General features: G+C 36.4%; 1 protein-coding gene and 1 long non-coding RNA gene across 2 annotated transcripts in view; both read left to right on the forward strand.

The window, feature by feature from the left end:
- Positions 1–218: 218 nt before the first annotated feature.
- LOC147830352 (uncharacterized) overlaps positions 219–25,704 on the forward strand; it is a 34,556-nt gene continuing 9,070 nt past the window's right edge. The window contains exons 1-3 of the long non-coding RNA XR_015452042.1: positions 219–2,638; positions 5,052–5,190; positions 24,209–25,425. This is a non-coding gene — a long non-coding RNA (uncharacterized LOC147830352). The remainder of the gene's footprint in view (positions 2,639–5,051; positions 5,191–24,208; positions 25,426–25,704) is intronic.
- On the forward strand, positions 20,177–22,644 carry Cldn8 (claudin 8). The gene has a single exon (XM_004842260.3). It carries the CDS (start codon positions 20,711–20,713, stop codon positions 21,386–21,388), a length of 678 nt encoding a protein of 225 aa, XP_004842317.2. The 5' UTR covers positions 20,177–20,710; the 3' UTR covers positions 21,389–22,644.

The following is a 25,704-nucleotide window of genomic DNA, read 5'->3' on the forward strand; positions in this document are numbered from 1 at the left end:
TTCCCACTCCCTTAGTCACTGACAATCTTTGATGGGTGTACTTAAGCAAACTTTCCCTATGCTGAATTCCAAGTTCTTCTTAATTGACTTAGTCACTTAGGGCTTCCTACCACCACCTGGGTCTCCTTGCTAAATTTTAATCTTGGCTTATATATTTGCTAAACTCTTTACTAAGAAATGGGAGAAAAAAATGACTTTCTTCTGCATTACCTCAGAAAAGCTTTCACCTTGAGCTGAATTTATGTAGCTGTTTAATACTCTCAACTGGTCCTAATCTTCCAACATTCTGTGAGTCAATATTTGCATGCTCTCCTTTAGGGAAGAAGGGGTTGAGATGACTTGAGTCACTTTGATTGGAAAAGTCTTCTTCCTTCTTGGAAGTGAGAATAACATCATATTCCCATTTTCCCAGAGTAATAACAATTTAAACATTATACTATTTGCGATCTTTGAGGGAAAAGTGACTTGAATTTTAGTGGACATCATATCATCTTGATTGTCTTAAAGTTAGCATTAATATTTTATACTCTATGTAAGATGATAGCTGTGGAAATATGTCATACAGTAACAAAAAGTCCTACATTAAGAAGCATGTCCTTTTTTCCCCTCAAAATAATGTCCTTTCCTCATACCTCACCTTCCAGACACCAGAAATCACTCACTTTAATTAACGATATTCACATACTATAAAAGCCATAAAGCCAAGTTGTATGGTATATTAACCTACTTTCAAGGGCTGTTCCCTCTTACAGGAAGTATCTGTATGATTCCAAGTGTTAACGTGCTTTTCTCTATTTGTTATTGCTTAATTTTCCCAGAGATAAATTTCCCACATCACAAGTTGGTATTGCAAATATAGAATATGCAGAATTTAAGTAACTGCAGCACCATCTTGATTATTTCATTTAAGATTTATTTTAATTTTTTTGTATGTAGTGACTGGGAACCTAAATTTGCCACATCCTCTAAGAAACTTGTGATTTCGATATGCCAAAACTTCTTGTGTGCTCTAAAAGTATACTGCATTAGAAAAGAACATGCTGACTTCTACTTAAAGCCTTGGGGTTTCTTAAAAGCATCTACTTAAAAATCCCCTTTTCATGTCTCCCTAGGAGAGACTGGCTCTGCCCAGTGTATTTGTTAGCTTCCTTTGCTTATTTTTTTTCTTGTAATGAAGGTAATTTCTCTGTTTACCTTAAAATCTATGGTGTATTGATATTATTCAGTCATGTATTGATGGAGCTATTTCATCTTGTATATTTCTACTTCCTGATGTATTTTAAAGTTATTTTTCTCGCTGCCACCTCCAATGACCTGTATAACCCATGATTTCCACCTCTGACTGCACTTAGCTTTTCCCGTTCACATTTTCATAGTCTGTGCATTCATGTTGGTGTGCAATCCTCAGCCATGCCCTTTTCTGATATTGCTTTTCCAGTAAAAATCATCAGTTCTGTTTCAGATGATCTCTGCAAACAAGAAAAAGCAAAGCAAAAGCTGTTAGTAATATTAAAATGTCTACCAGGAATCAGGAAGCTTTGACACACTGACAGGATTTTACCAAGCCTCTTATGTGACTAATCTTTAGATCTTGTTGATTTAGGTCAGTTAATTTGTCCACTCAATGGATATGCATATTTTAAAGTTTCAAGTGGGTCTACTGGGCCGGGGATTTAGCTCAGTGCTTCCGTCGCCTGCCTCGCAAGAGCAAGGTCCAAAGTTCGATACCCAGTACAAAAAAAAACAACAAAAAAAACCCTACCACTCTCAAGTGGGTCTACTAAGAGTTTAATGGGAAAAGGACTGGTGTAGACAGATCATTAACCAGGTGACATTTCAAAACTGAGTAGGAAATAATTACACATGCCTGTTCAACAACATTAAATGGTGCCTTGGTTTACAAACTTTAAATCTTTCCATGTTTCTGGTCGAGAACTGAATTGGTCACAAACCAGTTAAATTTCCTCATAAGGTTCAGTGTCACACAAGGCAGATTTTGGGAATGGAAACAAAAGTTTGCTGAATGCTCCTGTTTGTTAACCAAGTTGTTCACAGACAGAAGCATTGGTGAACAAACTCAGGAATCATTCTCACTTTATCCCATCTAGATCAACTCTTTCCTTCTGCATTAGATTTATTAATTGATATTTATGTATCCAATTTAGTTAATGCTCACAGAAGAATATTTACAGAGAGAGAGAGAGAGAGATTCTCTTGAAGGAGATAGTTGGACACTCTGGCTATTCTTCACTCTCTTTGTTGGTTCACTGCCATGTGGTAAGTTGTTTTTTTCTACCATATGCTCCCACCATGGTGTGTTGCCTTGAGACAGGTCCAAAGGCAATGGGACTAATACAAAATAAACACTTTTTGTCTATAAGCTGATTACCTCAGGTATTTGTATTTGTTACAGTAATGGGAAGATATATATGTCAGAACTGTTTGGAAGAGTATACAGACTATGGCTCAGATGTTCCGGAACTTAGCCCCCAAAACACAAAACAGAGGCATCAATACGAGGTGTTGCCTCTGCTGTGTGAACACTGAAGTGTCTGGAAGTGTTTTTCCAAGGGAACCTCCCCTCAGAGGTTGGCTCTAGGATCATGTCTCCACTGTCAGTACCAAGCCAATAAAGCAGGTATGCTGACCAGTTACTCTCTTCTTACCTAACCCAGGACTAAACTAAATTTCATGTGAGTTCAGTTAAATTTTGGAGCTGAATTAGTGTCCAAAATAACCTTGGATGGTGTATGAGATATGTTTCACTCTCTAGCCTCTATAGTGAGGGAGGATATTCTAGCTATGGCCAGGAAGTTTCAGATGGGCTTCATGCCTTTCCTCCTTGGCATTATGATGCCTCTCTGTCCTCCTCCCTCTGCCTCCATTTCCTCTTGTCTCTATTTTTGAGATTTCTGTTCTCAGAGTATCTTATTCCACCCCAATTTCTCTCAATGTTTGTGTCTTTTCTTTTTTACATTTTACACTAAAAACATACTCTTCTTTCTAAATCTGTTCCATAAAGTGACCTTCAAATGCATTTTACAGATTTCTGTAATGCTTACTGATAACTGTTTATCCTTCATTTAAAACAATTAGTCATATGGGTTCTATTACTATAAGGAAGAATCCCGACCAAGGTACCTTTCTTATAATGATCTGAAGTTGATGACTAAACATAACAAGGTAAAGAGTATGGGCTTTGGAGAAAGAGTGAACGAACTTGGTGTTTTTTCTAACTCTTTCTTAGCCTCCATAAGCTTCAGCTCCTTCATCTGGTTCACAGTCACAATAGTATCTAACTTAGAGGGATGTCACAAAGATTTACACTGTATTCCTTTTGAAGCACTCAGCAAAATGTAGGTTTCAGTGCTATTTTTGACTGATTCTTCACCCTTGATCTCAGTCTATGATAGTCCCTCCATACACAAAATGCTTCTGCTTCTCAGCCTTGCTTATATACATTCCTCTCCTTATTTGTTTAAGTATCAGAGAGAAAACCATACCACCTGATTCTCCATTTCATATCACTTACACAGAGTAGGGGCTACAGTAGCTGTAGAGTTTTTCGGGGAGAGGCCCTTGGGCTTCCAGAAGACACCATAATCTTTCAGTAGGTGGCAGCCTTTTCACTACAGCTAGAACTATTCATATATGCTTCACTCAAGTTGTTAAATACAAATCAAGACATGATTTTATGAAGGAGACAAAAACTCAGGCATAAGTCAGGCACTTTAATAATCCTCCTGTATATATGTGTGTATTTTTATATGAATAATAACAATGTACCTGGTATTTTAATGAATGTATAGCCAAATACCTCAAACATGTTAAAACTCTGTTATGGAAATAGTAAAGAAGCCTGCATTATTTTTCTTTTGCCGCTAGGAAAGTGGGAATTTAATCAATGTGCTCTTTTTTTCTGTGCCTCTGTATTGTCCCTTTTATGATCATCATGATTTGTAAGGATCTGTCATGTGAGAATGATACCATTTGTAATACACAGATACCGAGCCCAGGTATTTAGATAAAAAACTGTTCATATTACGCAATTATATGGTAGGAAAAAACACAGGAAATTTTTATTTATTAGCTAAGCTTCAAATTGTTATGTGAATTTTGATGTTATTTGTATTTGTTTGTATATTGATGACAATAGCTTTTTGTTTCCAAAATTGGGAATTTTGTATCCTGAGTTCCCTAAGAAATTCCAGGAGAAGAACTTAGGATGTTTTACTTTATCTTCTGGCAGAGTTCATTTATTTCTAGCAGATCATTAGTACCAATCTCATGTTTCCATTAAGAGAAAGTAATTCTATCATATATGTGTTCTTCTTGGGCTAATTTTTTGCCAGGATTCAACATTTCTTGCACTTAGAAAAAAATGTTTATTTCTCAAGTTGATATATATAAAGGAGCAATGCTGTATAATGCTCTTAATAAAAATATCTCAAAATCCTAGGTTTGTTCAACAAAAAAATCCTACATCTTTTATTTACCTTTGTAGCATAATTTGTTATATTGAGAAATTTGTTTCTAATCAAGGTAGAAATCCCAAGAATCCATTGATGCTAGATATGAACTTTGCTAGATTTACTTCCAACTTGTGTGTGAAACTTTTTTTGAGAGAAAGTCCATCTCAATATACATCTTTCTTGTACTTATTTGGGAGTATACTTTAAGAAAATGACTGTATTGTAGTATATTATCAATTCAATATATACTGATTTTTTCTGTTCAGAACTGGATGGTGATTCCGCCAGTCTGGATCTCTCAGGATCACACTTGTTTGATCAGTTGCACAATACTCAAGGGAGTACATAGATGCAGCCCATATCAGAGCAAATCTCCAGCTCCCAACCTTACCAACACAAAATACTGGTCTCTATTTTCTAAGCACTGGTGGAACCAGAAAAACAAGAGAAAACATGCAATGCATTGATAGGGGTAAATATGAGTTTTGTCTCATCAACAATGTTATATAAACAGAATTTCTGTTAGGTGTAGTTCCACTTATGCTCTGTCCATTTCCTTGTTTTGCCTTTGTTAAGCAGTGCAAAGATCGAGAGAGGGGTACTCATGCATTCCTTGTCATCCCTCCACCAGCAAACAATGGCATGCTGTGTTCCAAAAAGAGAACTTGGTCACATACCAACCAATCTTCTTTTCTTATGTTTAACTTCACTTCAAAAGGTATGAGTAGCTGATAAATAATTAAGCTTATTTTTAAAAACACTGTTTGAGAAAACAGATGTGCATTTTCCATGGAAACTTTTTAAACGGCTCCAAGTGTTTTACACATAAATAAATTGCAGGTGTGTTATTTAAAGGAAAGTCCTAGATTTTGATATTAACTAGCTCTATTTTCTCCTCCACTGTTTGTACAACATGCAGAACTGAACTCTGGTTTGAGGCAACTAGTTCAACTCTTCAATTTGAAAACACAGTATTAGCAATTGTACTGTTTATTTGCATAGTTCTTTTATCCAAGGAGATCTAAGTCCTTCCCAGGCCCATTAATTCTGGCTGAAAACATTCCACGAAGGCAATGAGCAGTTTCTGCTCTCCTGGTGTTGGAGGAGAAACTGAAGCAGAAGCCTTGGTAGGATCAGTGACAACTCAAGCAAGGAGGTTTTTTGATGGAGATTGATACCTTGAAGTCACTGAGTCTTGACCTGTTGATGTAAACTGGCTAACCTGAAACCATACCTGTTTCATATGTTTAACAGTCACGTTATTGTCAATGGTAAAAACTTGAAAGAGTTCTTTTTAAACTATCCTAGTTTTGTTAAGAATAGAGAGATCTGTTAACCCTGCTGTGCAGTCCCATGGGGCCAAAATTTGGGAAGGTTTTGCTCCATTAGATGAGAAGGCACTGTTCTCATCAGTCCTAATATATTCTGTTATGCTCTCCTTGGTCCCAGAGTTTGGGTTTGGGACATCGTGTCACAATTCTCAAGACTTCATAATCAAGTGAAGGTGTGGTAGTAGATGGGAGTCATATCCACAGCATCTGTCCTCCCTTGGTTAACCTGTCAGTACCTAGAGACAGGCTCTGTACCTTCATCACAGTTTATTCCCTGGGGTTTTGAATCATGCCTGGCATGTAGTCACTGGACAATCAGACTTTGATGAGTTAGTGAAAACACAAACAAATGAATGGCTGAAAATGATATTTGAGGCATTAATTATTGGGACATTTTAGAGCAGGAAACTTTTTTTTTAGAGGGAAAATGGACTTGAGAAGTTTTCTAAAATGGAAATGATTGATTTTTTAAGCTTTTTCTGTGACAACTAGTATCTGACACAAAAGGCTCATTGAAATTGAGATTTCAGTGCTAGAATCAAGGTTAGTGAAGTATGGCCATAGAACATAATGAATACGTAGAGGCGAGAAGCATGGTTTGATGTAGTTAGACAGTGATCTATGAGAATAGAACGTGTGGTGTCAAAATCCAGGAAACTTCTGCCTAGTTATCTTAGCCTCTCCTGTACTGGGTCCTTCATCACAACTGCAGGGTAGCTGTGAATTGTTCTGTGAGGAGAATGCTACTTCCTTTGTGAAACTTTCATGAGACTTCTTTTTTTAATGGCAGGATTCATGCCAAAGGGGAATTTCCATTTCTAAATTGAGTAATAGCCCAATTAAATTATATCATATATAATGTTTTTGGCATGTGATAGAAGATTAATAACATACTTTAAATGGAACCTGTATCCCAATGATTAGTAAGAATTGTATTTGAATTTAGATCAATGTTTCTTGCAAAATTGTACTTTATTTTGTTTATATGGATATATTCTCATGTACAGATTCATCCCATGTGGAATTATAGGAAGCAAAATATAAAAGTCATTTCCTTTATAATACCATACTCTGTAGGCTTCTCCCACATGCTAATATGCATATATGAGTTATCACACAGACATAGCCCTTATCTAAGATCTGATATGACACAAATATAATTAAGTACACTTTTACTGCTTCATTAATTTTAAAAATTGTTGTGCAAAATAGCATGAAATTTCAAACAAAATTTGATTGAAAGGCAAAGCAAAAAAAAGGGAGAAATGAGAACCCATGCAAATTTCTAATTATTTTCAAATAAAATCACTGTTTTGAAATTCACCCTGAACATGTTCATCAGAACACGTATAAGACACCAGTTATAGGTGACTGATTGATCTGTCACTCACTCAGTAAAACACAAATTCTGTCTCTTTTCTTCCTGAGTTCAGGAAAAATCACAATAAGGCAAATTGAGGAAGGTAGGCTGATAGAGTTGAGACTATTATATCAGTAACTAAATGCTTGAAACTCCATTCCTCAAGATACCATTAACAAATAAGATTTTGATTTAAAAGTAGTTGATGAGAACTCAGGTTTACCAAGACATCTCAAGAAATTTCTGAAAGGGTAGTGGAGAAATAAATCTTACTTTAGTAAGAAATGCATAAAATATATACATAAATTCTTGCCAATATTAAATATATATGTATAAAATAAAATTATTTTTGCTTATTATTCTAAATTTTACCTTTATGTTTGTAAACATATTTAGAGAATATTAATTATAATTAATAATTTCCTGCCATAATATATATATGTAATTGGTATCCTAGAGTCCTAGTCCATCTATATTTAAAATGATAATTGGAGGGTTATTATGCTAATGATATGAGGAAAAAGGAGATATTCACACTGAGAAGAGAGACAGGAGATAGAATAAATAAGAAAATATATGGGCTGGGGATTTAGCTGAGTGGTTCCAGTGCCTGCATTGCAAGCACAAGGTCCTGAGTTCGATCTCCGGTACCCCCAAAAAAAGAAAATGTAAGTTGGCATGGTGGTAGGCTTAGGAAACTTGAAGAAAGTTAAAGCAAAACCCAGGGGCCACTGGGATGTTATATTTACCTCTTTAAAGGGTATGGATAGATACAGAGTGATGGGGCTGTCAGAGTCCCAGCTGCATATTATTTTAAGTTATTTTCTGCTTAGGCATTTTCCAGCTTAGGCATTAAAAAGGACTGGAAATATTATGTAAGTTACATGTAAGGTAGATTTTTAAAATTCGGTGTGTTGCAGTTTTCTTTAATTATATTACTCATTTACTTATTCACCTATTTGTCAAATATTTACTGAGTTCTTACCATGAAGCAGGCAATGTGTAGTAGTTGGAGACACACTAGTGAACAAGACAAAGCCATTTTGTCCGTTGCTTTTACATTCTGTTTGAGAAAACAAATAATAATAATAATGAAAGAAAAATACACAAATAAGCAATAGTTTTCATGGCTACAGTGTCAAAGTTACCAAGAGGCACCAAGGAAATATCAAGAACAGAGGCAAAGAGATTTCAGCATTTTCTGTGTGACACTTGATAAATAATGAGAGCTTTCTCTGCGCCAAGCACTACACAAGTATGTTCATGCATGGCCAGGTAGAACAGAGACGGCTCCTACTGCCCTCCTGGAGATTCTGGGGTCCTTATCTGTAGAAACAAGTGTGCAGCAGATGACCACCCGCACCTGTCCAGATCTAATGTTGCATCCTGCCACCATGTGCAAAAGCAATGGTTGCAGGCTGGGTACATAGGTCAGCGGTAGAGCATTTGCCTAGAGTGCACAAGGCCCTGAGTTCAATCCCCAGTACTGCAGAAAAGAAAACAAAAAAGCAATGCCCATATCTTTCCCTTTCCAAAGCTCTTGAACTGGACGGGTGACTGGTAAGGGAGGACCAGCCAGTTTGGTAAGACAAGAAAGCGATACAATGGTATTGATCAATGTGAGAGATCAGAAGCCCAGTTGAAACAAGAAAGTTTCAGAAGCCAGTCAGATCATCATACACAAATCCCAGTAGCAGGAATCCTAAAACAGATATCTGGAACATAGGCCAGAGAAGAGAGAAGATAAAAACCAGAAACTGGGTTGAGTGAACCAGAAAGCTGAGTGCATACCACAGACAAGCAATTGATTTCTCTTTTCTGAATGCTTACAGGTTACTAGGCTGCTTTTACCTGGATTTGCAGTTAATGTTTTTTCAAGGTGAAAAGAATGATTTGGCTTAATGGATTCAGTGTTTTGACATGAATACAGCAAAGCCTACTGATGATATCTGTACCAAACCCAATACCTTGATATTTTTCTTGATGCAGTTCTATGGTCCCAATGCTGGTGAACATTGGGCACTATTCCTCCCCTGAGAAGACTGGCATATGGAGTGTTGTGATAACCCTGGAAGAATAAGAAAATGCGCAAGTGCTATATCAAAAGGTCCTGCAAAGCAGCATCTTTTGGTGTTCTTCTAGCATACAAAGGCCTAAGGCGTTAGATCAGCTGTCTATTCTATATCATGTCCAAATAGATAAATTGAATATCTGATCATAGGTTTATATTATTATTTTTAATAATTTGGTTTATAGGAAAGGGTTAATTGACCTAGAAGTTCTTTCCCCTACTATCCCCTCAGTGCTTTGTAAAATTATAAAAAAAGACTGTGTCATATTTTGGGGGGTCCATCATCATTTACAGGTAGTGTATTTGCTGGATGACTGGAAGTGTTCAGAAGCTATTTTATGGAACATTTTCTTTTAAATTTTAAAATACAAAATCTCTATAAATATTTGAAATGAGATTGCACAACCTCTCATTTTCCCCATATTTTCACTGAAAATGTATTAGTTCAATGAGTAATAATATTATTATGGTGATTATCTGAAATGTCCAAGAAAAGTCTCATGAATTCACAGGTGGGGCTTTGAGAAGGTTATTAGATAACAGAGGCTCTAACTTCATCAGTGGATTAATCCATTGATAAGATCCTAATTTGATGGCATTATTTCCCAGTAATAGAAACTTAAGAGGTGAGGTCTAGCTGAAGGGAATGGGATCTTTACACTGATGCTGGAGACTAGCTGTCCCTGTGCTGTCCCTCTCTGAATATTTCCCTCTCACTCTACTTCCTGTCTGCCATGAGGTGAGCTGTTCTATCACACCCTTCCCTCATGTTTCTGCCTTGGAAGCAGCCCACTGTATAGATCTCTAAAACTATGAGCCAAAAGAAATTTCTCCTGCTGTAAGTTGTATATGTCAAGTATTTTGCCCTAGCAACAGAAAGATGATGAATATAAATATAATATGTGGTCTTTTTTAATAACCAAAAACCGAGAATTCCATGCACTGCTTGTTCCAATTATATTCTTTCCCACTGTAATCTGAAGTTGGTTTTAAGTAAGACACTTAATGTCTAACCCTATTAAAATTTGCAAACACTGGTTGCCTAAGGCGGACAGAATCTTAATTTGAATTTTAAGTAGAAAGTTAATTGTTTTGTAAATTAATCAGTAACATGGCTTAGCTCTATTTGCCTGGTTAATTACTTTTCCCTGTCCTGTTAACTCCAACTTTACAAGGGAAAGTCATTTCTTATGCTCCCATATTCATTGTTTGCTCATAAGAACTTATATATGCATGTGTTCATGTTTTCCACCTGTGTCCTTTTCTCTCATAAATGTCTATCTGATAATTTCATATTGAACAATGGATTTTGGTACAGGTAATGAATATATCTTATTTCTCTTCATCCTGGTCAAAATACTATTGAAAACTCACAATGTAAAGAGCACTGTTTCAGATGACTATGTCTGATCCACCAAAACTTAAATGTTAGAAGACATAAAGCTATACAGTGCTGCAAGCAATTGGTTAGGTTTGAATTAGATCTATCTAACAAGTCCTGCAGTACATAGTGGGTCAAGAGCTTGGCCTCAGGTTTCAGAGAGACTGGAGTTCCTGAATTGGCCTCTCTACCTGTAAATTGTGAGAAGTCAGGTATATAAACTTCCTAAATCTCAGCTTCCTTCATATATCTGACATTATCATAGCACTCCTTTAATAAGATGGTTGGGAGGCTCAAATTATTTCAATAATTAGTTATAATATTATTTAAAACATAAGTAAAAATTAATAATTATTGAGTAGTTCTTAGAAGGCATATAACATTATTAAGCAATATCTTCTGATTTTTAATTTTTTGTTCCTTTTCTTAATTAATATGACTTAAACTTACTATGAATTGCTGCAGATTCAAAATAAAATTATGAGAAGTGCTCTTTTCTGGCCTTCCTCATTATTTGGTTTTACCACTTCAAATAGTACTTACTGTCTCTATCTGACCAGAAGCGTCTGTTACAGATATTTTTCATTCAAGGTGATACAGAAGCCTTTATATTTCAATAAAAAGGAACATTACAGATTAGGACATTTTTTAAAATTTGTTTTTGAAGCATGAAAATTTACTGTGGGGTACAGTTTCACGGAATATAAAAATGTTAGTATTTTGGTCCTTGGTCAAAAGTAGAAAGAAAAAATTGTAAAAAAGAATAATTTTTCTGAATGAATAGTAAAAATAGCCATTGTCCTCCTATTGATCACTAAGCTCCTATAAAACATAAAGTTTTCTAGCATGCTGAAGGCTCTCATACACAAATCCCTTCACTTCATGATATTGAATTTGTTTAAGATTTATTTTAACAAAATACATGTTCAGTGGTGGTCAGTTCATTAAGTGTCATGATCCAAAGCATAATTAAGAAACTATCAAATCGAGATAGAACAAGAATGGAAGGTGAGCCTGGGTGTCTATGGCAACTGCAGCAAGAGACTCTTAAATTCTAAATGCTGAAGAATTATAGTGTGGGAGCAAGATTTCCATAGCTTAAACCTCTCTGAATAAAGTATCTAAAGAAATATTTGTCAAACACGGTGAATTAAATATTTAAAATAAAAAGCATACAAATTGTTTATAAGAAAAACTGGACAAGGAAAAAATGTTGACCAAATATTGTTTCTTCTTTGCTCTTTTTCTCTATTGGCGGGGGGGGATAATAGTCAATAAAGGAAGGAAAATGGATTTTATGTTTCAGTTCTACAGGTTCAATAAGCAAAATCCATGTGACTTTAAAAATTCGGTTTCTCATGAGCTTTATGTATTCAATTATAAAAGGAAGTTAATACTTTCTGCCTTATTGGAATATTTTTAAAATAAGGTACACTAATATGAGGAATTTATAACATAGGAAATTTTCCGTACTCCTTAGCTACTGTCATGATCAGCAAATCGTACTTCCTTTAAAATTTTTTCCCCAAATTATTAGGATTAGGGCATTTTATATCAATTCTATCTCTATAAATTTCTCATTAATTTAAACAGAATAGGATTCCCACCATAGATATCTTTTTTTTTTTCAATGATTTTTCTAGTTTTCCAGTCCTTTAGTGGACACTCAGTAAAACCTCTAACCCAGTCTTGGAGAATATATAAAACTTCACCATGTACTCAGATTTTACTTTCTGAAAATGCAATGAAAAGTAGAATAAAGATAAGGACATCTTCAACAGTCACCACTGGGAAAAAGAGCTATATTTTCTAATATGAGAGAACTTCTGAGGCAATGAAAAAAGGATGCTTCAGAATTATACAAATTTAACTGCTTGGATCTTTTAAGTAATGAGATGCTGTGGACTGCATGTTTGTGTCCTCAATATTCCTGCACTGAAACTCACATTCCAATGCCATGGTATTTGGGAGGAGGGCTTTGGAGAGGTAATTAGGTTTCAGTGAAGCAACAGTGGAGCTCCCATGATGTAACAGTGCCCCTAGAAATGTTACGTGACAAGATTAAAGAAAGACAGCCATCTGGTGATGAGAAAGCAGCCCCTCTCTAGAACTCAACCATTCTGGCATCCTGACCTTAGATTTTCAATCTCCACATCTAGAGAATGAAAAATGAACTTCTGCTATTTATGTTAACCCCTCTATAATAATTTATTAAACCAGACTGAAGCGGCTAATATACTAGAAAATTTCTACACAGGAAAGAATTGTTTTGTTTTGGGTTTTTTTGATGCACAGAAGATTCAATTTGGGATCTTGGAACTAAGCTATATCCTAGTCCTTTTTTTATTTTTTATTTTGTGACGAGGTCTGGATAATTTGCTAAATTACCCAGGTTGGGCTTAAACGTGTGATCCTCCTGCCTCACTGTCCCCAGGGCTGAGATTACTGGAGCGTACCACCATTCCTGAGTTAGGAAAGTGTTCATTTTTAAGCAGAACAACTGAAAATAGTTCACACAGAAGTAGCAGAAAAGGACGACTGCTAGTAAATACAGAACATTTTGAGAACTAATAACAAAAACAGCTGTCCATTAAGGAGGATGAACATGATAGTGGATCAAGAGACAATGTGGCAATGCACATTATTTTAGGAACAAAGAAAAAAACCCTAGAGATCCATTGATATGTTCATCTGCTTTCTCAAAACAAGATGGTCAGCCAAGTACAGTTAATTAACTGTGAATGATAATTTAAAATAAATACAGATTGAAAACTGTCAACATAACATGAAAGAAGCAAAAAATTGGACAACAATAAAAATTGGCAATTACTTGATAGGCAGAAGCAACAGTGATTTTAAACAGTACTATGAATTCATAGGAATGTAAGGCTGAAGAGTTGAGGTAGGTGCAAGATTAAATAACGGTGACAGTGACGCAAACAACAGTAGTGGCATTGTGTGTTGTCATTTATGAAGAAAAACACATTTGCATGGATTACGTATTTATCAGGCTTCAATATTGTTTAGTAAATTTAATTTTTTTCTTTTTGGGGAGGTACCTGGGATCGAACTCAGGACCTGGCGCTTGCCAGGCAGGTGCTGTACCACAGTAAATTTAATTCCTAAACTTACACAGAGCTTCTGATTATGCAGAGCATAGGGAGGTTGGGATTCTTCGGAAGGACTAGAGTAAGGGACTGGGTCCCTTGAAGAGGCCTGTGCATCTGGGAAAGCAGCAGACAGCAGAGCTGGCAACCTGTGGTCTTCTGTGAGCTACACGGTCTACCTAAGCCCCACTTGAAGTAATCACTTCTCCCTAAATGAAAAAAAAAAATTCTCCTCCAAACTCCTCTACCAGCCCACAAGACCAAACTCCTAGCAATAAGCCAAATATCCAACCAATGAAATGTTGACCCTCAGGTGGGTGGAGATGGGCCCCCCTACCCCATGAAACGGGACCTCCACCCCAGATTTGGTGGTGTCTGAGCTATGAGCACCCCATTCCTCCCACCAGGTGGCTTTGTACTGCTTCCTGGAATACCTACAATAAAATTAGTTTCCTTTGCACTGGTCTTTCCTGAGGAGTGACCAGAGAGAGGCATAGGCCTGGTGAGGGTGAGTCTGTGGACCCCTACACCCCAGAATCACCAGATATAAGATAAATTGGGGGTTCCTCGGAGATGGAAAGAAGACCACCCAGGAACACCAGACACGGTCAGTATAGCCAGCCTACATGGGAATGAGACCTCATCCTTTTCTCGCCTCACTTTCTGGAGACACCCCCACCACGATTTAGCAGGGTAGAAGTCCAGGCTTAGGGGACCCCAGTTTCCATGAGGATCGAGAGCATTCTCTGACCATCAAGACTTGACCCTCATATGGCTTAGTGGGGGATCCGCTTAAATGCCAGAATACCTATGCTTCAGGTCCGGTTAGAGTCAGAGTCCATGGGTGAGAGGGGAGGGAGGAAAAGACCAACATATCCCAGAGATCTCTCTGCCCACTCACTTTAGGGCAATATTTTTCTCAGACTATTTTTAACTACTTTCTTTCACAGAAGCAGATTATTCTTAGGGTAGGGTTTCCTACAGGTCCTTGTCAACCTTTCCTCAAGCCACCACTAGGGAAAACTGATTGCCTAGATTCTCCACACTCACTTGGTCGAGACAGACTAATTTGCTCCCTTTGATTTGTCACTTATTTTTCCATACTCCAGCAATCCCAGATATTTTGTATAAGGACATTAAAGCCTGTTTGGGTCCTCCTCGAGAGCACAGTGTCAGGGGACGGACCTCTTTGTTCGCTCAGTCTGTAAGGGTTTTACAAACCTGGCCCCTCTTGGAAGGTCAGTAGAGGTCTGACCATCCAAGGCACGATTTGAGGACCTCCCTCATTCTCCCTGCTGAAGACCTCGATGGCCTCCATAATTTAGCCACGATGGCCCTATTAGGGCCATAAAGGAGAGAGCCTTTTGGGAATTACATGGTTTTGAGGAACGACAGCATCAATGTTGGTTGAGATATGAGAGAAACTATTTTGGTCCTGGACTTTCCAGAAGTGCAGGAAATTTCCTCTGTTGCAGGCTTTGGTGGAGCTAAGCTGTGTAACAGAAGGGACCCAGTTGTCTGGGTCTGGGTCCAAGGCTTTGAAGTGGGGGACACCCTGTCTGATGCTGGCCAGGCAGTGCTTTATTCAGGACTCGTGTTAAAGAGCTGCCTCTGTACATGGGAGCCTGTCCAATCTGGGCTAATAACCTTTTACAACACGTGCAGCTGCTCCATTTAAAAGGAAAAGGAAAGAAACATTTTTTTTTTTTATCTTAATAATGTCTTTTTCTGTCTTTGGCGCTTTCCTTTTTGAGATTTCCATGGAAAACCACTTATATATATTTCAGGACAGCCAAACTTATTAAAACGTTTAGGTATATAGCTTATTATGGCTTTGAGATAAACACTCAAGACATTGTTTCAAATACTTGTGATTCACATAGCTTATCAGTGAGGTAATTTAAATAAAGGTAAAAAGATGTCCTTAAGGTCAATGATAGGTTTCCACTCAGGTTATCTGTCAATCAAAATACCATCACATATAGGGTTTATAAATACAGAGCCTATTGTTGTCTACATGGAATAACTTAGTGCACCATTTCTGATCAGTGAAGAGCTCTTATGTAATAATTTGGAAGTTTTTGTCCATCAAAATACTGTGTTGACTGCAGTGGTCTAAAATCATCTGAGAAAATTCTTGAGGTAGCTAAGTGGGGCCCCTTAGACTTGGAAGGGGACTGCTGGACTGAACTCCCTTGGGCAGATTAAAAAAAAAAAAAACGCAGCTGCCTGAAATTGATTCATTTCAATTTTATCCAATAATGGGGCTCCCAGTGGTTTCCTTATGGGTGATTCATCCCAACAAACCTTGCTAAATATTATTGTAACAGATTTGCATTGACTATCATCAAAAGGTTAAGTTCTCTATGGGTAAAATAATAAAGATTTCTTATAAAGAGATGCTTAGACACTGTGCAGTCTAGGGAACAACACTCTGGAAATGGAAGATTGGAAACAACCTATGAGGTATATCTCTAGACAGGTGCAATATTGGACTTGGATAACATTCTGTTGAATGATGATAAAACTGGATAAAAGTTTCTTTATGTCATCTAATAGCTTATAATTGGTTAGAGATGACTACGACTGACTAAAAGGTTGTTCTGCACTAAGTTAAACATTTAAATATGTTTCAGAGATAATAACAGTACCTAATGGCTCTAATATATTAATTTCATCATAATTGTTAATACTGAACTGTTATGCTGCCCTCAATTTCCAGTTTTCTTGGAAAGACTTTGTAATTGCTCTCTATTAACATTCTGCAGAGATTCAACTTCTAAGACCACCATGATTGGAAAGAAATAACCATTCTTTGGTCATGTTATCTATTTCAAAGTGTTTAATAACTAGATAGGTCATAAAATTAAACCTACTGCTTCAGTTACAATATTGGTGTAACTAATTCTTTTGGGTGTTCAACAACTGAGGTTTGGAGACCAGAGGAAAAAGATAACTTGGCTAAGAGGACAGCCAATATTTTGGCCTTGGCTCTCCAAGGTCAAAAAGGACCTAGGACAGAAGGGGACTTTTCCTATAAGATCCTACAGCTTTGGTGAGTCACTCAACCTCCTGAGCCCAGAGATTACTTGATCCCAAAGAACAGGAATCAACAAAGATATGGTGTGCTAAAAAGAAGCATCACTACAGAGTAGCACATCAACTCTGCTTCTAATGGAAAGCCACATGGTCAAGCAAGACCATGATCCGTCCTGGAGGCTGACACTGACCAAGGAGCTAAAAAGCTCTACACATGATCCTATGGGTAACTCCTAGAGATCCTTAACTGACCTTGATATTTGGAAAATTAATTTTGATTAATACTGGTCTCACTTTAGCTTGATCTTGACTACTTAGCCTGAAAGTAAAACCAAAGATACAACAGTAAAATTAATGTAGACTAGACATAAAAAGGGGCTCCCATCGGTAACCCATGCTGGCAGTTTCCAGCCACACCAGGAGACAGATCGGAGAGCCAGGTGATTACAATTGTTCTTTCCATACTATTTCTCATGGCTTGGTCATGTGCGCTTTAATCTCTTGGTAGAGTTTATTTGTTCTCACCTAGCAGCTGCCGAACTTGAAATGATCATGCAGACATTTCTCCAGATGGAGGCATCCATCTCCTTTCCTCTGCTGTGGGTCATATGATCAATCTCCCAATGGACATGATCCACTGCCTCAGCTAAGTCTCCCTGTCAACCAGAGGTAACCAGAGCATTCATTGTCACTGATCCCAACAGCAGTTGCATGGTCATTTCTTGAGGGGGGAATCTAGGGACAGTTGTGATTCTTAGGGAGGACTAGATTAAGGGACTGGGCCCCTTCAAGAGGCCTCTGGATCTCAGCAAGCAGCAGACAGCAGAGCTGTCAGCCTGCAGTTTTGACACCCCTTTCTGTGTAGCTACACTGGTCCACCTAAGCCTCACTTTTACGTATATTACTTCTTAAATAAAAGTCTCCCTTCCACATTTTCCTATTAGCTCACAAGAGCGAACTCCTAGCAACAAGCCCAATATCCAAACAATCCATCTCAGCACGTGGGGGGTGGGGGGTGAAGATGGGACCCATACCCCATACAACGGGACCTCCGCCCTAGATGTCTCAGCTCTGACCACCTCTACTCCTCCCCTTGGAGTAGTTTTGTAGCACTTCCTGCAATGTCTACAATAAAATCACTTCTGCTTTATACTGGTCTTCTCTTAATCCTCTTCTTTTTTCTACATCAGAGAGACAGACAGGCCTGGTGAGAGTGAGTTTGTGGATCCCTAGATCCCAGATCCACCAGATGGAACTCTGAGAAAAGGGAGCCCCTCAGGGTGGAAGTGCAATGGATCACCATGAGCATTTGTTTCTTCCTGGAGTTCTTGATAGCATTTTGTTTCTTCACAGAAATGAAAAGAAAAAGTATAGAATAATTTGCATAGATTGCTCTATAGTTCTAAATTAAAGAACCATAAAAATATTGTTAACCTGCTAAAGCTGTATTGCTGATTCCTGAATTTTGCAGCCAGGTTAATCATCTCAGGAGGACAGACAAATAGCTAAACATTTTGTGCTCTTTGAATCTAGGCCTCTCTATCTCTGGTAAACTTTATACTGCCTTTTTATTTTCCCCATTTCATTTCTATGACCTTTAGGGCATGGCTATTTCAAAATATCATGAGGTTAAATAGACCATTGTGTGTCTTAGTGGATGCACTGGACTATTTCTTACTAGGGCATTTAACTCTACAATTATTCTAATGTGAACCTAGGATTACTTTTCATATAGATCCTAATCTTTTGACTAGGAAAATTTCAGTAGCAAAGTACTTCATATTTGTGAAATGAGGAAAATATTTTTTCACATGAAATAAATTCCTTTGAAAGCTCGGTGCTTGAGGAAAGTGAAGTTAGGTTATATAGAAAGCCAATAAACATTTTGAGAGGCAGCTCCAAAAAAGGCCAAAGTATTCCATTCAGGTTCCTGGACACCTGTTTTGGTCCCATTTGAATATAAATTCTCAACAATATTTAAACAGAGCTTCTAGGAGATCTGTCACACAGGAATTTAGAAGAGAAATCTTGATGGGTTAATGTATTTCCTTACGTACCTAAAATATATCTGCTGCATCAGTTATTATCTCATTCCTTTTGCAATTTTCAAATTATCCCAGGTGTTCCTTTTTCTAAGATTGGTCAGAAAAAAAAAACACCTTACACTGTCTGGGATTTTGTTTTCAACTCTCCTTTTGAAGACTGCACAATTATTTTCTGTAGATTATTTCCACTGCTGCTGAAAATCTGTAACTGATGCAAAGCTGATGAAAAGAATTCTAGATATTTTCTGCATCAGGATAAGGAACACCCAGCAATTTAACTTTTTACAGGTCAACAAATGAGAAAATTACTGTAATACAAAGCTTTAATTTATTCTTTTAAAAAATAATTAGTGAAATAAAATGACAATTTGACCTAAAATGCATCCCTTTTTTTTGCTTTGAGGTTTTTTTTAGAAGACAGTTTACTTTGATATCTTTGTCTTTTCCTCTCTATCGTGTAGTTTTTGTTTTAATAATCTCCATAAATTACTTAGAGTTTTGGACCATTAAACTCTCAAGGTATAATAAGTAAATAGAAAACATTCTGTCCCATTCATATATTTGGATTTAAGATAGTACTAGCGGGAAACAAGGAGATCCAAAATCTTAAAGAAACACGTTGTTATCATGTTCCGCAGAATGGAAATTAAAATACACTTGAAATTCGGAAAGACAGAACAGAGAGCCCAAGATAATCTCCAGAAGAAAACTGCTAGTGGAGTTTTCCCCAAACAATATGTAAGTTCATCTTAGATACTGTGGCCATCACTATCTGAGAAGACATCTTTCAAATGAGCTTGCATTTAGGGGCTTCTACGTCCTCCATGCGACATGGTATTATAGGTAGTAAAGACAAATTTGGTTGCTGCCTAAGATAATTAAGTTCAATAAATACTGCTGCCTTGTCCTGTACACATTCTGTTTAAAATATTAGCCATTTGCTAAGATCTAGAATTGTGTACCGTCTGCAGAATTCTAGCTCCTTCAGGCTAGGAAAACAAAGTAGCAAGGATTGAGCCACAAAATAAACTACCAGGTCAGCATGCTATAAACTACCTCATTCAGTGCTGCAGTGCTTGGTACCTCAGTAAATCATCTGGGCTTTTTGCACTTTTGCCTTTTTTTCTCTCATAAGTCAAGATTATCAGAAAAATACCAGTAAGAAATTTTACTGGCTTAGAAGAAAACACTATGTATTGTGTGCCAAGGAGGAGGACAACCTCAGGTATTTAATTACTTCAGGCTTGCTTTTTTTGAGCACCATCCCTTGCCTGTAGAGCCTGCTTTGAAGTTGTAGACAAATTAAATCAACCCGTTTGATCACATGTGTCCCAAAGAATGTGGTTTTCCAGGTATGAACACCCTATCAATCCCTTCCTCTTCTTTCCTTTTGACATTTAAACAGCTCTTGCAGATTTTTTTGCCAGATATTTGATTTTATACCTTAGTCAAACCAGCTTTACTGAGAGTTTTAGAATCACCTGTACAAGGCACCCGTTTAGCATTGCCAGAGACTGGCTCATTCTGTGATTATTGTGCAAGGATTCATAATTAGGACTGTAGGTAAACATACCTCTGTCTTCTTGGAAAACTGAGAATTACAGAGAATGTTTATGTGTCTTTGGTTTGGACACACCTGAGTTACCCTCCTCCTCTTAGTGGCCAAGAAAGTTGTCCTACCTGATTTGCAAGTTTACCTGCCGGAGTCATTAGAGGGGCACCTCCTCAGGCAGCGCTGGATTTTACCTAGCTAAAAGCAAGACAGTTTTTACTTGGAGAAGCAGTGGGTCCTGAGTTCATTACTACTACAAGAAAACTGTTCTCTCTGGAGCACAAAGAACTTTGCTTCTGAGCACCCCCGCCAGCTCAGGATTCCAGTTGGGTAAAACTTCTCCAAGAGGAGAATGGCATCCTATGTTCTGCAAATAGCTGGACTGGTGATTGGTGGTATTGGCGTGGTTGGGACACTGGCCATCACCATCATGCCCCAGTGGAGAGTGTCGGCCTTCATCGGGAGCAACATCGTGGTTTTTGAAAACCTCTGGGAAGGACTATGGATGAACTGCATGAGGCACGCTAATATCAGAATGCAGTGCAAAGTCTATGATTCCCTGCTGGCTCTTTCACCAGACCTACAGGCATCCAGAGGATTGATGTGTGCTGCTTCTGTGTTGTCCTTCTTGGCTTTCATGACAGCCATTCTGGGCATGAAGTGTACCAGGCTGACCGGGGATGATGACAGTGTGAAGAGTCGCATCCTGCTGATCGCTGGAATTCTCTTCATTATTACAGGCACTGTGGTGCTCATCCCTGTGTCCTGGGTGGCTAATTCCATCGTCAGAGACTTCTACAACCCAGTAGTGGATCCTGGACAGAAACGTGAGCTTGGAGAAGCGCTGTACATAGGCTGGACCACAGCGTTGGTGCTGATTGCTTCAGGGTCACTGTTCTCTTGTGTTTTTTGTTGCACCGAAAAGAGCAGTAGTTACAGATACTCAGTACCATCCCATCGGACAACTCAGAAGAGTTTTCACATGGAAAAGAAGTCACCAAGCATCTACTCCAAAAGTCAGTATGTGTAGTTGTCTATTTTAACTTCAAGCATAAAACTATGCAAATGACTGAAATGTTCACAGCTTCCTACAACTAAAACCATGCAAATGACTTAAATGTTCACAGCTTCCTATAGCTAGAACTCAAAGGACAGTTGATTTGGCATCCTTAACTGCCTAGCATTAATTACAGGAACTGTGCACCATCTATGCTTCTATAAACTATTTTAGTCAGATGAGATATTACTCACACTGCTTTCATTGTTCTAGGAAGTACGACAGTTTGTTTTCCAAAATGGTTTATGCATCTCTTTCTTGTATTAGTTACTTCAAAATGACTTTGCTAAAGATTGTTATTTTACAGCTGTGATTTCTCTGTGTTATAGCATTATGTGTGTAGATGAGCATGACGTTTATATCTCATATAGAGACAAGCTTATATGGTTTGATTTAAAATGAAATACTGATCCATTACACTGAATAAATAGAAATCAACTATTGCTTTTCAAGGGAACCAGGGATAGGATTGAAGAAGGTTAATATTAATTGTTTAAAAACAGCTTAGGGATTAATGAGCTCCATGTGTAATGAAGATTAAAATGAGGGCTATAATCAGCAGTGTAAAGGAAACTAAATGGCTTTCTGATATCCCTTTTCCTCAGCATAAGAGTTAGAAATCCTAACTCCTTTATCTTCTTTCCCAGGAGGCTTTTCCCTTCTTGTATATTAAATGAAGATGTTTTAAAAAGCAGATATTTCCTAAAGGGACATTATATTCAAGCTACTTTTCCTGGGCTGTTCTAAGAAGGAAAATAAAGCTATAATCTAAGAAAAATCAGCAATTTGAGGAAATTGAATTTATTATCTTTTTTTTGTAACTGTAGAAGGACATATTTTGACAAAAAAAATCATATATATATGGGAATATTTCAATGAATATTTGAGTGAACTCTTTGGGATTTTATCAATATAAATGAAATAATCTAAATAATTTGATTTGATTTTTATTTTCTTACAAGAAAGTGTACTCTGAAAATTTAATCTGCTCCTATATGGATATTTAAATCAAAGTTGTCATTTTAGCTCTTTCAGAGATATATTTCTTTATTTGTTCAATTTTTATTGAGTTTTGATTAAGTATACAAATACTGTTTGTGTTTACTCCAAATCTGATGCAATTGATCATCCAATTCGGAAGTTTGCATCTACATTTGTCCATTTAAAGGACTACTTGTGTTATTTCCTTTATGTCATTTGTATTAATAAATCGTACCTTTTCATAGTTATATGACATTCTTTCATTATTCCTTCTGTATTTTATTAATTTTGTAACAGCATTTATTTTTTTGTAACGGTATTTTTGGTTTTCCCATTTTAAAAAGAATTCCAAGGACTCATTTTAATGGCAGAGTCAGTGTTAATTTTTGATAATATAATATATAATATGTCATTGAATAACAATCTTATAAATTTTAGATATGTACACTATTTGATATGTACAATACTTGATGCATATAATTTACAAATTTAAGAGTACTGTATGTATTTTTAAATCTATTTTTATAAATATGTTTATAATAATCATGTTGTAAATTTTCCATAGCTACATATATATATCAACCTCTGAGAAATCATATGAATAATAGTGGTTCATGTTCAGGGGGCATATATAGCACACCAAAACCTCCACTGATTTATTATACATTATGTCATTAAAACTTTTATGAGATTGATAGTCTTTATCTCAACACACAAGTGGTGATACCCCCAAAAAGTTAATTAATTTTACTTAGCAGAGTCAGGAGAAAAAATAAAGATTGATTGATTTTATAGCTCATGTTCTTTCATTTTGGACAAAGTAAATTTTTTCCAGAACTTTCTAGCTTACAAACTGATGTTTGTATGTGAAAACAACATATTTATCTACTGTTAGTTGAGAAAACACTGTTATCTTTTTTTTTCTATATGAGTGATTTTCCTATTCCTCAGTACTAATCCATCATAGACAAGCGCCTTTGAGTCAAATTTTCATAAGAGCAGAAATAAAGCAAAATTTAATGATTGCATTGGAGAAGAAATCCAGGGACATAATCTTCCAAGAATCACTCTTTAATCAACCCTACTTTTTAATCTAGAAAGTTCTCCTGAATATCTCAAACTCAACTTATTATTTCTTTCCTCTTTTCTTTAAAAGACAATCATGTAATTTCTAATTTTCCTTGTGACATTGTTTTTATTGTATCTCTGATATTGTTTTTTATCTTTCCACTTTTACTATAATCTCATCTCTTCCCTGTAGAGTTTAAATGACTTCTACTCTTTTGTCATTCTTTACAGAGTATTTTTTGTCTAACTGTCCTCCATACTTTCACCTCAGTTCTTCTTAACATACATGTTAGGCATCTAGATTAACATGCCTTTTCTATACTTTTGTAAAACTGCCGAACTGCCTGTAAGGTAAAATTCAAATGCCTTAGCATATGATAACTGACATGAAGGAAAAGGTAGCTTATAATGTTTGAGACAAATTTTATCAGGTAGTATAGCATCCAGTTTATAACCAGTGTAAGAACAATTATGGGTTGCTAGCAACTCACAGTCCCAAAGCTTTCTTTAAAATTCTGAAAACAATACATGGGGCATTTGGTAATGGTTCAGTTAGTATTCTTATGTGCAAATATAGGTCCAATTGTGTAGTTTTATAGAAAAAAATAATATCATGTAATGGAATGAACACAAGGAAGCAGAGGATAAGTTTTTAAATTTCCATCTAATGGTTGGCTTTATGACTTCAGATAAATTTTAAAATACAATGTATTTCAATTTCCTTTTCTCTTATTTTCCAATTAGCAGACACAAGCAGCACTTTGAATTTAGGAAACCCACTTAGACTCTCTTATCTTTGATCTCTTAATTTAATAACAAAGATAATAGAGGTTATTTTGGAGGAAAGTATATAAACTGAAGCAACCAACTTGATGCAACTAAGAGTCAGTAAGTGCTTCTCTTCTTATAAGATGTTGCCTTAAAATTACTTGGAATCGAATGTAAAATTCACATATGAATGAATTAATCAAAAATATTAATTAAAATTTGGAATCATTTTTAATTAGGTATTATGAATCTTGTCAAGATTACAATTTTGTCAACCGTTTATTTTGTGGCTATGTGTCTCTGGGAAATGGATATACTGGTGAATTATGAGAAGTACAGATTCATTTTTATAATTTTACAATTTATATCAAAAGCAAAACATTAATATGCACATGTATTTTGCTTAGTAAGATTTAGACTACTACTTTAGGATAAACACTAAAAATACTTCCACTTATTTTTCAAATCTTTAATTACTTATGTTGTTTACACCATACAAATTTCCAGATATTGTGGAAATTTTTCAGCCCCAGAAACTTTCACTTCTGAATGAATTTCTAAGAGTTTGTTCCAAAGTGCGGCTTTTACATAAAACTCAACACATACCTCACTGACGACTCAAAGTAACACTAAGTCTCAGAATACTGAAACTCCACTAAAAGTACTTAAAAGGAGATAGGATGGTTACTCTAGCCATTAGTTTTTGATAATTATTGATTTTCACATGGTAAAATCAGTGTTTGTCTTATGTATTCCTACCTCAGATAAACATAACAACATCTCAGAGAAGCAGTATGCTGCGGGGGATAGGAATCCAACACGGAGCCAGGAACCCATGGTCGGATCCTGGTTCTGCCACTTAGAGCTGTGTGGCCTTAGGCAAATTAATTAACCTGTTTTTGCCTCAGGGTCCTTATTTGTACAGTGGTGGTTGTAATCACTCATAAATCCTAGAATTACTGCCAAGATTAAAAGAGTTAATGTATGTAAGCCCTTAGCACAATATGGCATATATAATAAAATATATATCGGTCTTGGTTATTATATCTACTTTTTTCAACCCAAACAAAATATTAATTGCTTTTTACTTTCATGTTGAACCATCTCTGGCCCTGTGATGAGCTTCCTTCTATTGATTCTCTACCTAAAATGATGCCCTCACACACTGTGAAAAGCTATTAAGCTACTTTGAGGTAAGTGGTAAGGATGCAGGGGTGGCTAAATCACAATTCTTGCTTTCAGAGAACTTGCAATCAACAAGAAGAGACAAGAGTGAAAAAGCAGACTTTATCTTGTGTTTAGAATGTGCATGATGTTTTCCTTTTTTCTATCATTAATCCTTTATCAGTTTATGAATTAGACATTAAATTATGAGAACTTTGCATCCCAAACAATATACATATTATTATATGTACATGTATAATAATGATATATTAATATATCATTTATATACACATATAAATTATATTACT

The sequence above is a fragment of the Heterocephalus glaber genome, unplaced genomic scaffold (assembly GCF_053883595.1).
Source record: "Heterocephalus glaber isolate CG9 unplaced genomic scaffold, H.glaber_assembly_v1.0 deba00000122, whole genome shotgun sequence".
NCBI classification, from domain to species: Eukaryota; Metazoa; Chordata; class Mammalia; order Rodentia; family Bathyergidae; genus Heterocephalus; species Heterocephalus glaber.